The sequence below is a fragment of the Strix uralensis genome, chromosome 15 (genome assembly GCF_047716275.1).
Source record: "Strix uralensis isolate ZFMK-TIS-50842 chromosome 15, bStrUra1, whole genome shotgun sequence".
NCBI lineage: Eukaryota > Metazoa > Chordata > Aves > Strigiformes > Strigidae > Strix > Strix uralensis.
This window is the reverse complement of record NC_133986.1, coordinates 17,520,437-17,533,660: the sequence shown is the minus strand read 5'-3', so window position 1 is coordinate 17,533,660 and position 13,224 is coordinate 17,520,437. Positions and strand designations below refer to the sequence as shown.

The 13,224-nt window shown below is 35.4% G+C and overlaps 1 protein-coding gene across 4 annotated transcripts in view; it reads right to left on the bottom strand.

Moving 5' to 3' along the window:
- CARS1 (cysteinyl-tRNA synthetase 1) overlaps nt 1-13,224 on the bottom strand; it is a 34,424-nt gene that overhangs the window by 10,986 nt on the left and 10,214 nt on the right. For all 4 annotated transcript variants that reach the window (XM_074884399.1, XM_074884397.1, XM_074884398.1 and 1 more), the window contains 13 exons: nt 12,900-12,996; nt 12,354-12,452; nt 11,218-11,367; nt 9,858-9,998; nt 8,996-9,084; nt 8,201-8,322; nt 6,263-6,375; nt 5,587-5,715; nt 5,243-5,372; nt 4,817-4,920; nt 3,706-3,803; nt 2,041-2,230; nt 1,456-1,524 (listed from right to left, as the gene is read on the bottom strand). In XM_074884399.1, coding sequence (XP_074740500.1) covers nt 1,456-1,524; nt 2,041-2,230; nt 3,706-3,803; nt 4,817-4,920; nt 5,243-5,372; nt 5,587-5,715; nt 6,263-6,375; nt 8,201-8,322; nt 8,996-9,084; nt 9,858-9,998; nt 11,218-11,367; nt 12,354-12,452; nt 12,900-12,996 — 1,531 coding nt within the window. The remainder of the gene's footprint in view (nt 1-1,455; nt 1,525-2,040; nt 2,231-3,705; nt 3,804-4,816; nt 4,921-5,242; nt 5,373-5,586; nt 5,716-6,262; nt 6,376-8,200; nt 8,323-8,995; nt 9,085-9,857; nt 9,999-11,217; nt 11,368-12,353; nt 12,453-12,899; nt 12,997-13,224) is intronic.

The window sequence follows — 13,224 nt, the reverse complement described above, 5'->3', positions numbered from 1 at the left end:
TAGACAAAGAAACAACAGGCCTGATCCACAGCCTTCTGTAATTAATGAGTTTTCCAACCTTGAGTGTTCACCTGGTAATTTTTGCTAAGAAAAATGACTATCTGCACGGAAGATTGAAAGAGAGTATAAATTTTAATGAAACAGCCAATTGTGATATTATGTATCTTTACATTATAATGCTTAAAACCGGTAATGTCCTAGATGATAAAAACAGAAGTTTCTTGTGCGTAACAGATGTTAGCAAATGACTCTTTCTGCACAAGGTTCTGACTCTACTACTCTTGGCAACATTATTCTAAAGGAGTGAAAGGGCTTAGCCTCTTGTTCCAAGCTACTGCAAATCCTTCCATAGATCATATCTGTTGTAAACACTGCCTGAATTAAGTGCTAAATACAAATTTAATTTTAATTTTCCCTATAAAGGTAAGTGTTAAGGTGCTGCCTTTCTTCTAAAATTTAAAATAATTCTGACCTAAATTAAAATTCACTATTGATGGGTTTTGGTGTGGAATACCGAGCATCTTCCTTATTATCCTTATTATCCTTGTTATATCATTACTGGAGATTTCCACAACACAGTAAGTATTTGCATGGGCAATTATCAGATGAGTGTTCGTACACATTCTTCAACCACAAGCAAGTTTTCCTCTTCCTTTGATGAATAAAAAGTTTAGCTTTTTTGTTATAACACAAATGTTTTAATTATTCCTTCTTAGGAGGAACAGAAAAACATGGTCACACCTCTGAATGCAGAAGAATACTTGAAAAACAGCACCGATTTGTTCATGTAGAATTTTTTGCATGAACAAAGAGAGCAAAGTTGATAGCTTTCATCTAGAGTTATTTCTCCTGCCTGCATCACGAAACATTACTGTTATTACAGGGCTCATCAGCACTTTCATCAGGTATCTCCCAAGTATTTCCAGAAAAATTCTGCATCACAGTAGAACTGCTGGGTGACCAACACAAAACAGCCTTCAGAAGCCAGATAAAAACTGTGGCTACAAATGAGATCAGAAAAAGAGATTGAAATGCGGATAAAACTCCAGCTGCCTCCAGGCTGGTTTTTGGTGTACCACAAGGAAGTTTAATCAGTATAATTATATTTTTGAAACTACTTAACATACAAATACTTGTAATGAGTCTTTAGACTGTAGCATGTGCTGTCTGTAGTTAACATGTGGTTTCTTAAACAGACTCATCATTCAGAAGACAAGCTAATTCTTTTTCTGGTTGCTATACAATTTGTCTGTCATTAAGTCAAACCAACCTATAAAAAACCCCAACTCTCATAAAAGAAAAATCCTACTTCCTAAACCAATTACTTCAGATTCAAATGTTAAAAGCGGAAAGAATGTAATTCAGCTACATACCAGTAATGTAATCACTTTATCTAACCTAAGCTTTCTAAGGACACGGAGTTATTTCGTACAGTGTACTTTGTCCTTCACTTACATTTATGTTTTGACTATTCCCTCCAACAGGAAACCCAACTGCGTCATCACTTTCTATGGCACCAAAAATCTGGTCAAGGCAAAAGAAAAAAAAAAGAAAAAAAGGAAGACAAAATTGTATACATCAAGTCACAGGTATGTGAAACTAAGCAAAATCACATGTACTAGGGTTTTGAAGCCACCCAGTTCTCATTTAACCCACAATTCACTGCTCTAATAAGAAGATGTTTTGTTTTTTAATTGATACAGCATACTAAGCATTGGCTTTCAGATTTAGTTTAAAGCTGTCAGATGTGACATTCTGACTTGATATTTTTTTCCACTATCTAATTTTCCTTGCATGTATTAGGGGCTCTCCACTATGCAACAAAACATTAGCTGAAATTATAATGTAACATAAAGGACTTCAAATTGTTCCTGCTGCAGCACATACTGCAATTTGGGGTTGTTTTGATTGGGGTGTCTGTGGAAGATCTCTAGTTTCCTACAAGATTTAACAAAGACTGTACAGATCCCTACATTCTTGAAAAATACAACAGTTATATTGCACAGTGCAATAGCAACGTTACTACTTGCTATTACATACCTTTAGCATTTGAGTGAGATAGGAACTGATGTTTTCTAAAAGAAGTCTGTTTGGCATTTGTCTGGAAGATTTCTTTGCAGCAATATAGGAGTTACTCTGACTGACTAACGAACGCATTTCTTCTAAGACAGAGCGAGTGTCAATATTGTCACACAGTGCTTCATGAATTGCTGCCTTCTTGTCGTAAAAACTAAGAAGAAAAAGATTTTTTTTACTATTGATGTCAAAAGTATCTGCAACCTACTCTGAAGAATCTCTGTTAGAAGAGTAAGGGGACCTAAAAGTGAGATAATCTTTTGTTGGTCATCATTTATATTTGAAGGAAAAACAGATGAGCGAGAAAAAGGCATTATTATGATGCTGCTGTTTTGCTGCTATGGACAAAGGCAGGCAGGATAATCTAATTGGCAACAACTATCCAAACAAATTACATCAAACACTTTTTCAGCAACTGACATTTTCTTATCAGTTTTTTAGAGCAGTACAAATTGCTTATTTAGCATCTTCTTGGGCTTACCTTTTTTTTTTTTTTTTTTTTTTACAGCATTACTCTCCTATCCCTACATACCAGCCAAGTACTCTGTTTAGTATTTTTACATCAAGGAGCACCAATTTGGAAGTTAACTTACCACAAAGTGAAGTGTTATGAAGCTGTTACAAGCAGATACAAGGAATAAATTAATGCAAACCTTTGTAATGCTCATGAATAGGCGTCATAAGTAATACAGTATATTAAGTACCATTTCATCACACAAAGGGTACTACTGTTTCAAACAACGTAATTTTTCCAAAGAAAAGAGAATGAGAACTGGTAGAGAAAGAAGACAAAACCAAATATCCATGAAGCATATCTTCTCTTCCTCCCACTTCTTTGCCCCTTCCTTTTCACCTTTTACTTACTATCTTCCCCCTTTTTTTTTTTTTAAAAAAAAGGGTTATCTCTACCAACTTCAGGTTGAAGAAGAAATTTTCAGAGGACATCACTCAACAGAAGCATCTGCACTTGGTCTTTCAATAGTCAACATCTGTTCACAACAGTGAACTCAACTAGGAACAATTTTAGTACTGCAACATAAGATGCTTCTATTTTAAATTTTACACATAATAGAAGTCATATAGGAAGCTGTCCTTACTACAAACAGCTATGATAGTTTTGTTATAAAACAGCAATATTGATATCACTCTCTCTCTCTCAGTAACACATTCTCAAACATTGGCACTCTGATCTTTTGTGCTTTCAGTCAGGTCATTTGACTCCTATTTGTCTGAGTTTGCTCACTGCACTTTGAAATGTGTAAAATACTATTTTTCCAGTTATAACCACTGTGAATTATTGGTCACTTCTCAGATAGAAGGACAGCATTTCAAGTAGTGAAGAAAATGGCAGCTATCTAACAAAAAAGTTCTCTTTCCCTTCATAAACAGGGTGATGAGGCATGCCAGTGTACTTAACATAAACAAAAGGGAAACTAACAATTTCATCTATACTTCATAAAGCTGTTGCAAGATTAAATTCACTAGCTTATATAGACTTGAGGTACTCAGTGGAAATGCTACAGACTTATAAATATCATTATATACACAGTAAGTCATTTTGCAAGGGAAAAAAAATTAAACATCTAGCTACACAATGGCTATTCAGAGTAGTAGTAATGCTCCACTCACTTTTTGTTCAGCTCTGCTTCCTGATTTTCCCATTTCTGAAACTGGCCTGTCACATCAGTGGGAGCTCGAAGAATATCCTTCACATTTAAAAAGAACTCCTGTAAAAGAAGAATATAGCTAAAAATTGGTTTAAATTAGACACAACCAATATTTACTACGAAAAGGCATTATTTCTTAATTAGCCTCCTAAAGTTTACGGTTTCAACACTGTTTCAGCCAGGATCTACTGAATGTCTGTCAAAACAAGGAAACCCACACATTTTACGTAACTCTCTAAATCACAGTTGGACTGCAATTCAGTTCTATCTCTTGGCTCTGCCACTGCATGATGCACTATGATACTGTAACACCAAGCTGCTCAAATGCAGTATCATTTTAAAAAAGTTTAGGCAAGAGTTGTTATGGCAGATTTTTAAATGTGTTGCTAGCAATGGAAGCTGAAGAATAAAGATGGTTTTATAGCAAAGGACTATTTTAAGTGGGCATCCAGCTTGATGAAAAGTCATTTTCACTTGTTCTGTGGCCCAAACCAAACATTTTACATAAAAAGCTGAATAGCTTCAGCTGGACAGATCAAGATCAATGATCTCAAAATGCTGTACAGCATTCTTGTGGGAAATGTGGGTTTAAATCATGGCTCCAAACTAAGCAGGGACAGAAATTGTTCCTGACCCTTCACATATGTCTGCAAGGCACAGAGGCAAATGCTCAATGTATACAGGTGAGGCGACAAGGTAGGAATGATACTCCCTCTTCCCCTTTGGCTGTATTTGTGTAAAGTCTGATCTGGCAGACATGTTAAGAAAGTGTCTGTTGGACTGAGTCCTATAAGCAAGCTGAACTGAGAACTAATCTTGCGTGTGTCAAGCTGCTCAGAGATGTCAAAACTTGGAGAGAACACCCAGCTGCAGAGAAACGTAGCTGTCTGTGGAATTTACATGACTTGAATGTTCAATGGTAGCTAAACAAATACTGTGACATCCCACCTGATGAATTCAGAAGGCAAACTCAGTCTGTGGATGTGGCCTCTACATCCTTGGTTCTATTCCTTGAAACACATATGACAACACAAAGCTTAGAGAGCTGGAGGAGGAATGGAAAGCTTACTTACATTCATAAACTTCTCATACTGAATAGCTGACTCCATGGTATTATTTGAATAATCCAGTGTATCCTTCCAAGAGTGCATGAGGAAAGCCAACCGTAACTGTCGTGCTATTACAAGTTTCAAAATAAACGAGGAAAATAATCATAATCTAAAGCATTTTTATGGCCTCCAATAATGCAGTGGCTAAGAACATAATTTTCAACATTCTTGCTATCAATACATCTACCAAAAAAGCAAGAACATTATTACCCATACAGATAATACTGACAAGGAACAGAAGAACAAGGAAGCTGTTCTAAAGTTAGTGAAGAAGAAAGACACCTGGAGTTAGCCATTTTTGGAAACTCCATTATATGCCTGAGTAACAAAATTACCACAGTCACCCCTCAAAGTACATCAAAAGCATTCAAATTCCAAAGTAATTTTTACCTGTATGTTTCTTTAGTGCATCTTTTATGGTAATGAAATTCTTCAAAGATTTTGACATTTTACAGCCAGCAATTGTTAAGTGGCCAGTATGCAGAAAATACCGAACCCAGTGATCATTTTCAAAGTACGCCTGCAGCAAAAACAAAAAACCCCGAAGACCCAACACTGTTTACATAGTTACCATGAAATAGGATCATTTAAGAATAAAATCTTGAGACCAAAAAGTTATGCTTATACAAAACACAGATAAAGTTTTAAAAATTAATCGATGGATTTGTGTGAGTTGCAGTCAAAGCAAAGCACGTTGCTTTTTCACTGCAGAAACTGAAGGCCAGTTCACTCACCTCAGACTGTGCCAGTTCATTGTCATGGTGGGGAAATCGGAGATCAAAACCCCCTCCATGAATATCCATTGACTCTCCTAGAATGGATCCAGCCATCGCGGAACATTCAATGTGCCAACCTGGACGTCCCTGTTAAGAAAAAGACATTATGTGGCTACTACTTATTTGTCTTCTGCTCCTGCCTATGTATCATTCCCTCATTGCTCTGCTCCTAAGCAGTTACACACCTGAGGAAATGAGATACAGTTCTACCAAGAAAAAAAAGATTCTCAGTCTCAGCTTCATAGAAGTAATACTGTTGGATTTAAAGATCAAACATGGCATATACATCTGTGATGCTTTGATTATCCTTATTATTCTTTTAAAAATTACATTAATACTTTTGATCACAAGGAAAAAAGAAGATATAGAAATTACTGCAGATAAAACCTGTAGATAAATAGAGGACAAATGATCAGTAACAGCCATCATGAGTCTGCATGCAGACTTCTGCTTAAAAGGTATCAAACAGACAGACTGATACACATTCTAAATTATTAAATGAACATAGCAACAGAATCTATGACTGAATACAAGATAATCTACACATTATTAATATGAGATGAAGCAAAGTATTTGTGTAACATGCTATTTAATAAGGCGTAGAAGAGCTAAATCCTGATTATAATGTCCTTACCTTTCCCCATGGAGAGTCCCATGAAGGCTCTCCTGGCTTGGAAGATTTCCACAAAGCAAAATCACTTGGAGAATGCTTCTCACTTAAGCGATCAGATGAGATGCTCAAGTCACCTTTCAGAAGAGAAAAGGTAAATATATACATTTTATTTAAACACCAGCATTATTGATTTTTAGCCCTGCTGTACCTCACATCAAGTAAATTAAAAAAATAAATAAACAGAAAATAAAAACACTCAGCCCTCAAAATTCCTCATAATTAACCTTGATAATCCTTTGGGGTTTTGTTTGGTTGACAGGAAATCTGACAAGTAGTATCAGCTGCACTGCTTTCTAAGTTTGGACGTGAGATTCATCTACATTCTCTCTGCAGGCACAATTCCAATATTGTAGTTACAGAAAAAGAAATATAGAAACAAAACCCCCTATACTCATAGACAAGTAAGACTACAGAATCAAATTCACGCCAAAATTAGGAAGATCCAAATTAAGACTAGGATTTTCTTAATCTGCACACACAACATGATCATAGGATATTTCTTCCACCCCTAATCTCAGTTGCTGCACAGAATGGCTGGTAGTTGTTCAATAGCTGTTTACTGTTTTGTTACCACCACAGATGTGTTATGCATTAATTGGTGTTAGCTCCTTATCACCATTTAGGTGGTACTCTCATTATAACATCTTTAAAACACAGGGAATTTACCATTTCTGCAGTACTGTCAAACACTAAAGTGGTTAACAATACCATCTACCACACAAGAATCCAGGATAAAGACAAAATTGTCAAGGTTAAACTTGTCAATTAATTTTGATGTACAGATTGAGATACCTGCAATCTCAATTGTTTAGAATATCTAACATTATGCACTTCAAAGTATTATGCTTTTATTTACATTAATTGCAACTTTCAAAGCTCAGCATTTCTGCTGCCTGTAATAGTCAAAATTACATTATCTGTCAGGGTAAGGACAATCATCACAAATGAGTCAAAGCAGCTAAGCTGACAAGCAATAACTTGATGTATGCACACTCTTGGTTAGTTACATTAATCACTCAGCATTGGTTCCTATTTGCAAAATGACACAACAATTCAACAACACTGACTGTTACATAGCAGAAATGATACATTCATGTTACCACAAAGACAAGCACCTTCTATTTCACCTAGAAGATTTCAGTTATAACGGTCTTAATGAAGAAGAGAAACCATATCCACTTTAAGCTGCTTCTCTCAGATACTGCTAGTTTCACCTAGTACAAGGGCCCTTATTTTACCTAGTCTGAGTGTTATATGAAAACCTTTTAATATTCTTCTGATAGACTTTGCGGATGATTTGCTACTAAAACTGTACAACCTTAGAAGCAAATAACTAATGAGTCTGGTTTATTGAGCATTTTAAGCTGCTACTCTGCTATAACTTGACTCAAAAAAAATCTGTATTTGGATTTAGTCCATCACAACAAGGTTTACAAAGTGAAAAGAATTCTCAGTATGAAAGAGGAACACAAATTTTTGTCGTGAAATAACCACAGCCTGAAGTGGAGAGCATTCACCTGGCATGTGGAAGACCCAGCTTGAAGTCTTTGTTCCTCCTACTTTGAACCAGATGAACAGGCACATAACTGGGCTATAGTCAAATGACTGAGCTATTTACAATTCTGACCAAAAAAACCCCAAACAAACAAAAAAACCCACAACCCCAAAACATCCTAGAATGAATAATGTTTCTTGGTATTTGCCAATTAAAAGCTTTCAGAAAAGGGCGGGCTCAAGCTTCAAAACTTTGGACAAGAAATCTATTAGTAAAGGAAGTATAGCAGGTAAACCATTCAACTCTGACTAACTTTAATTCAAATGTCAGTGAAAACAACTGAAGAGATCAACACATCATCAGTTTCTTCAGCAACCTAAGCAAATGTTATTTCCCCTTTTTACCTTCACCCTCTTGAAGTGCTTTTTGATCACCTACAGCTTCAGGAACCAACTTAGCATAGGAGTGTGTTTCACTGGAATCAAACTTCACAGTATCAAAGTATACAGATCCATTGGACACATACCTGAAAAGTTAAAGATCATTGTTTAGCTAACTTTCTACCAAGATGTAACTGAATTTTATCCCAAAAATCACTCTCTTAAACTTAAGTTCTCTAGTGAAACGACATACAGTACTGCTCAGGATTGTAAAGATGACTCAGGTGAGCCTAAGTTTTAAGGCCTTACCATAAAAGTCCTCAGACAAATCATTGACAGTCATAATAAAAATTATCAAAGGGCAAACAACTAACATCTTTTTATATTAGACAATAGCAGAAAAACAGTTCATGATCATTTTTTTTTTTTGACTTATGCTATTTACAACTAATTTCTAGCCATTTACTCGGGCATCCACTTTTGAAACCCCTTGCTGAAAGCCAGGAGTCAAAGTTCAAGTGAATGGGACTTTGACTATTTTAATGAATGAGGATTTCACCCTATAAATTTAATAATCTAACTTCTCTCTTTGTAAGACATCATAAGAAGTATAGAATAGCACATTTTCATCAGGTGAGAAATAATAGGTCTTTTGCGAAGGAACCTGAAGTTTCTATATTTGATGAAACACTACTTCTGGAAAAGACTACTATTGCGTAAGAAAACAGAGAAAACAGTTCTCAGTTAAGTGTTGAAAGCAATCCTTCTGGCTCTGATACAGTATAAACACACAACAAAAGCATCCAGTAGCAAACTTACCCATAACCATTATCTACAATCTTTTTCACAAAATCCACAATTTCTGGCACATATTCACTAACCCGTGTTAAAACATCTGGAGGTAAAACCTATAGATAAAAAGTAGAATTTTATGTATTTTACATATATATATAAGTATTTATACATATGCAAATATACATTAAATATGTATATATTATACATTGGTTAAAAATTGACTCAAAACCAACTGGCAGTAGAATCAAAGATTCCTATTTCAAGCTTTCTGCTCTGAAGCAATGTGCTGTGGCCATTTTTTCCTCAGCCTTTAAGACTATGTTAACAACAAGCTACCACAGGAGATGTCAGCTCTTCCACTTACTGGCACTTCCAACAGAACAGGCAATAAGTGCCTCTGATTTGCAGGTAAATAAATAAACCTTCACTGATCTGAACCACTGCATATGACACGACATTTCATCTGTCACAGACAGATCTGTCCTTAATTGTTATCATCACAAAATTTCTTAGTGACTAAAGACTGATAAGTAGTCAGTCTAAATGCTGAGGTTGGTAGGGCTCTCTTGTGCAGCTATCAGACTCTATCTCAAACTTCTGGATCAGTTTATGATTATAAGCCCATGTTACACCAAGGGGAAGGGATGGAGTGCACACGTCAAACAGTTAACTGGCTCTGGTAACATGCACGATGGATTTAAGATTGTTGGGATGGAAACAGAACAGGTGCTAATTTAACAGCTACCTATCCACATTAAAGAAAATACTTTATCAATGAGGTTGAAATATGAGGTTTTTGAAAGCTGTTAAGGACCTAAATTGTATTCTGGGTAATACGAGGCATGGCACATACACTTCTAGAACAGAAAACAGTTTATTTACTTACATTGAGCGCTTCCATATCTTTATGAAATTCTCCTTCCCAGAATTTGGGGAGCTTTGAGAATATGGAATTGTCAGTCACCTGACTGCCAAATTTTGTGTCCAACCAGTCAGACAGCAAATCCTTGGCTTCTTCCAACAGTATCTATAGAACAATAATTGTAAGTGCAACTGATCAAAGACTTGCCCTGTTTAAACTCTGCAGAAAGATCTTACTCTGAACAGAGAGGTTTGCTTAAGGAAAAAGACACTTGGCTATGAATACAGAGTAACCTGTGTTCCTACCAGATTTTTATCATATTGCTCTTCATAAATATGGATGAAACAAACAGAGGAAGGAAGATGAACTGATAAGTGATATCTACTTTGATATCAATCACTGAAATAGGCATGTGGAATTTACACTGTGAACATCGGATGGGACCTGCAGTTATATCACATCATCTGTTTCCCCCTTTACTACTGGATAATCCTAACAGAAGCCTTTCTGTGCACATTGCTGAAAAGTGTTTGAAAGACTAATTTGAACATCAGCAAGGATACAGTTCAGTCTGATATTAAAAGATGAGGGGTTTTTACAATAGGATATAGGAGGTGTGATTGTTTAGATTTTGGTTGGTTTTAAAATTCTGTTAGGTCAGTATACACTTTTATAAAGGCACTTGATATTAGAATAGCTGGACTTTTTAAAAAAATGTAATTTAGAGAGAGTCTTCTCAAGAAGGGAGCACATACCCTATGCTTCCTACAGTAATTATCACAAATAATCTGAAAGCAAGAAAAGATGACAGTAGAAACCAATTACTAAAAGATGGTAGTTATATTGACTGACTAGGTTACTGGGACACTACCAAAGCCCAATAAAGTCAATAGGATTATTGTCGCTAAATGCAACGGCCTTTGGATAAAAATTATCCTGAGCATAACTTTTTGGGATGTACTTTTTTCTCTGACCAGAAACAGAAACACTTTTGTAGAAAAATGCCACCAGTATTGGAATGTCATAAATGCATGTTCAGTAATCTATACTGAAACTAATTCATTGAGACAAAAAAGTCAAAGTCTAAATATATGCAAGAGAAAAATCCCCACTGGAACGGTAAAAATAACTGAGTAATTATCACAGTAGGAGGGGAAAAAAAAGCCACTGATAAAAACAGCATGCAAAAACTATAGAGTTGGATTCAAAGATCAAACCTCCTGTATTGAATGCAAAGTACTAAAAAGTCTTCAGGCCCACCATTCCTCTTTTTAGGAATAAAAATTTCCATAATGTTTCAGGGAATCACTACAAGCTAAATATTATTTTTTAAACCCCTAACAGTTATAAGCCAAATATAATTTAAAACAGAGCTCAAACTGACCTCATGACATCTGTTGATCTCTTCTGCGGGGAGTTTGGCTTGCACAGCTTCTTGTAGAGGGTCAAAAGCAGACTTCACTGCATTTTGAATTCTTTCTAACATTTGCTTTTTATCTGGGTCTGTCGTCTCATTTAATTTAACTGAAAAGAACTACAATTAAAAAAAAATTTAGAAAGCAACTTGCAGTACAGTAGCACTATGTTCCATACACAATTCATTATCTTAGCCACATAGTATCTTGCTAGTGACGAATAATACATTATGCCACATGAAAAGCTTTGATATCAAACTCCTGAAACATACTCCTCATCAGAAATAAAGAAGTTGAAAGAATTTAGTTCACATCTGAATTCAGTTTTTCAGAAAGACTTTATAAATTACTACATCATCATTACTGTTGTTCAGTAATTTTCATTTTCTGTGCAGTTGATCACCTCAATTACACAGTTGATTATCACAAATCTGAAAAGGAGAAGCTTTAATGTGAAACATAGAGATTAAATGTTATGCTCTGAGAGCATGTCAGGCAATGACAGTTGGGTAAAATTCCCAGACCTCCTATTCCCAGGCCTGCATTCAATTCATTAGACTGGTAATCTCTTTGTGATCTGTAGTGTTAAAAATGAGCAGAGAATCGCCTTCCCCCACTTTCAGTCCAGCATACACTATTTATTAAATCCCTAAAGCTTTGGAGGCTTTTTGCTCTTTCCAAGGCCATCAATGGTACAAAAGAGAAATCTCACAAGCTTTAAAAGATTATGCACATATCACCATTTAAAAACTATTTTAAAGGGTTATTTTTAAAGTTTGAATTCTAACACAAACATCCAAATGCTTTTTGAGCTTTTTCCCCAACACCCCAACAACAATATACATGCACTCACAAACAAATGCTAAGGACACAAAGATCAGGCATGCCTTTTACACGATAGTTCTAGTCAGTTCTAAAACAATGGAAGAATCAAAGTGATGTGCGGTTCCAATCACATTTCTAATATGGGTGGTAACAGTTCAATAGAAAAACTGAAACAAGCGCAAAGTTTAAGGAGGTAGCAGTCAGAGGCATTTTTTAGATGCTTTGCTACATTATTGAGTAAGAACCTAAAACACTAGCAGGGATTAAATACCACACCCACCTCTGAGGCAGTTTTAACATCTTCAAGTAGCTGATCTGGTGCCGATTTGTTCTCTCTATACCGTTCAAAAAGGTAATTTTGTCTTGCTCTCTTGATGATCTACAGAGCAGAAATGTGAACATATTTTTCTGAAGCGACACATAGTTTTATATAAAGTGCAAATAAAACCTATTATATACCAAAGGCATTTCAGAATCCCTATAAATTTAACAAGGTACAAGAATTACATGCAGTAATACAAATTAAACACACCATACATAGTTAATCAGGTACCTCAACAGAGTTAATTAGGAATCTCAACAGGCAAATAAGTTACCTCTGTAAAATGCTTAGTCTTCATCATTTACGACAGCGTTCATTTATATACAACACAGGTTTTGCTACCTTAGGAATGCTACAAAACTGAGAAAAACCGATGTGTACAAAATGTATGTGTATATTAATAAGTGTAAGGTTTATCTTGGCTTATCAAATGGCAATTACATACAACTCTGACTTCCATGTTCAAAGTACAGTATTTTAGATTGCAATTTAAAAAGACTTTACCTTATCATCAATATCTGTAATATTCATACAATAGAAAATGTCATATTTAAAATAATCCCTCAAGATTCTTCTCAGGATATCAAATGAGATGTATGACCTAAAAACATAAAAGATATAGGGGTGTTTTTAGTGAACACCTCGAGTCCATTTCTATGCTATGCACAAACTACTTTAATCTCAAGGTCCACAATTTTACGACAGTTCTGATTTTTCATCATCTACTAGTAATTTTTTAATCACACAATGACATAATATTATAACATGCTTTTAATCTCAAATGTCAAGTGTTGAGTATAGTGAGACTATTTGCTAGTAATGCACTCAT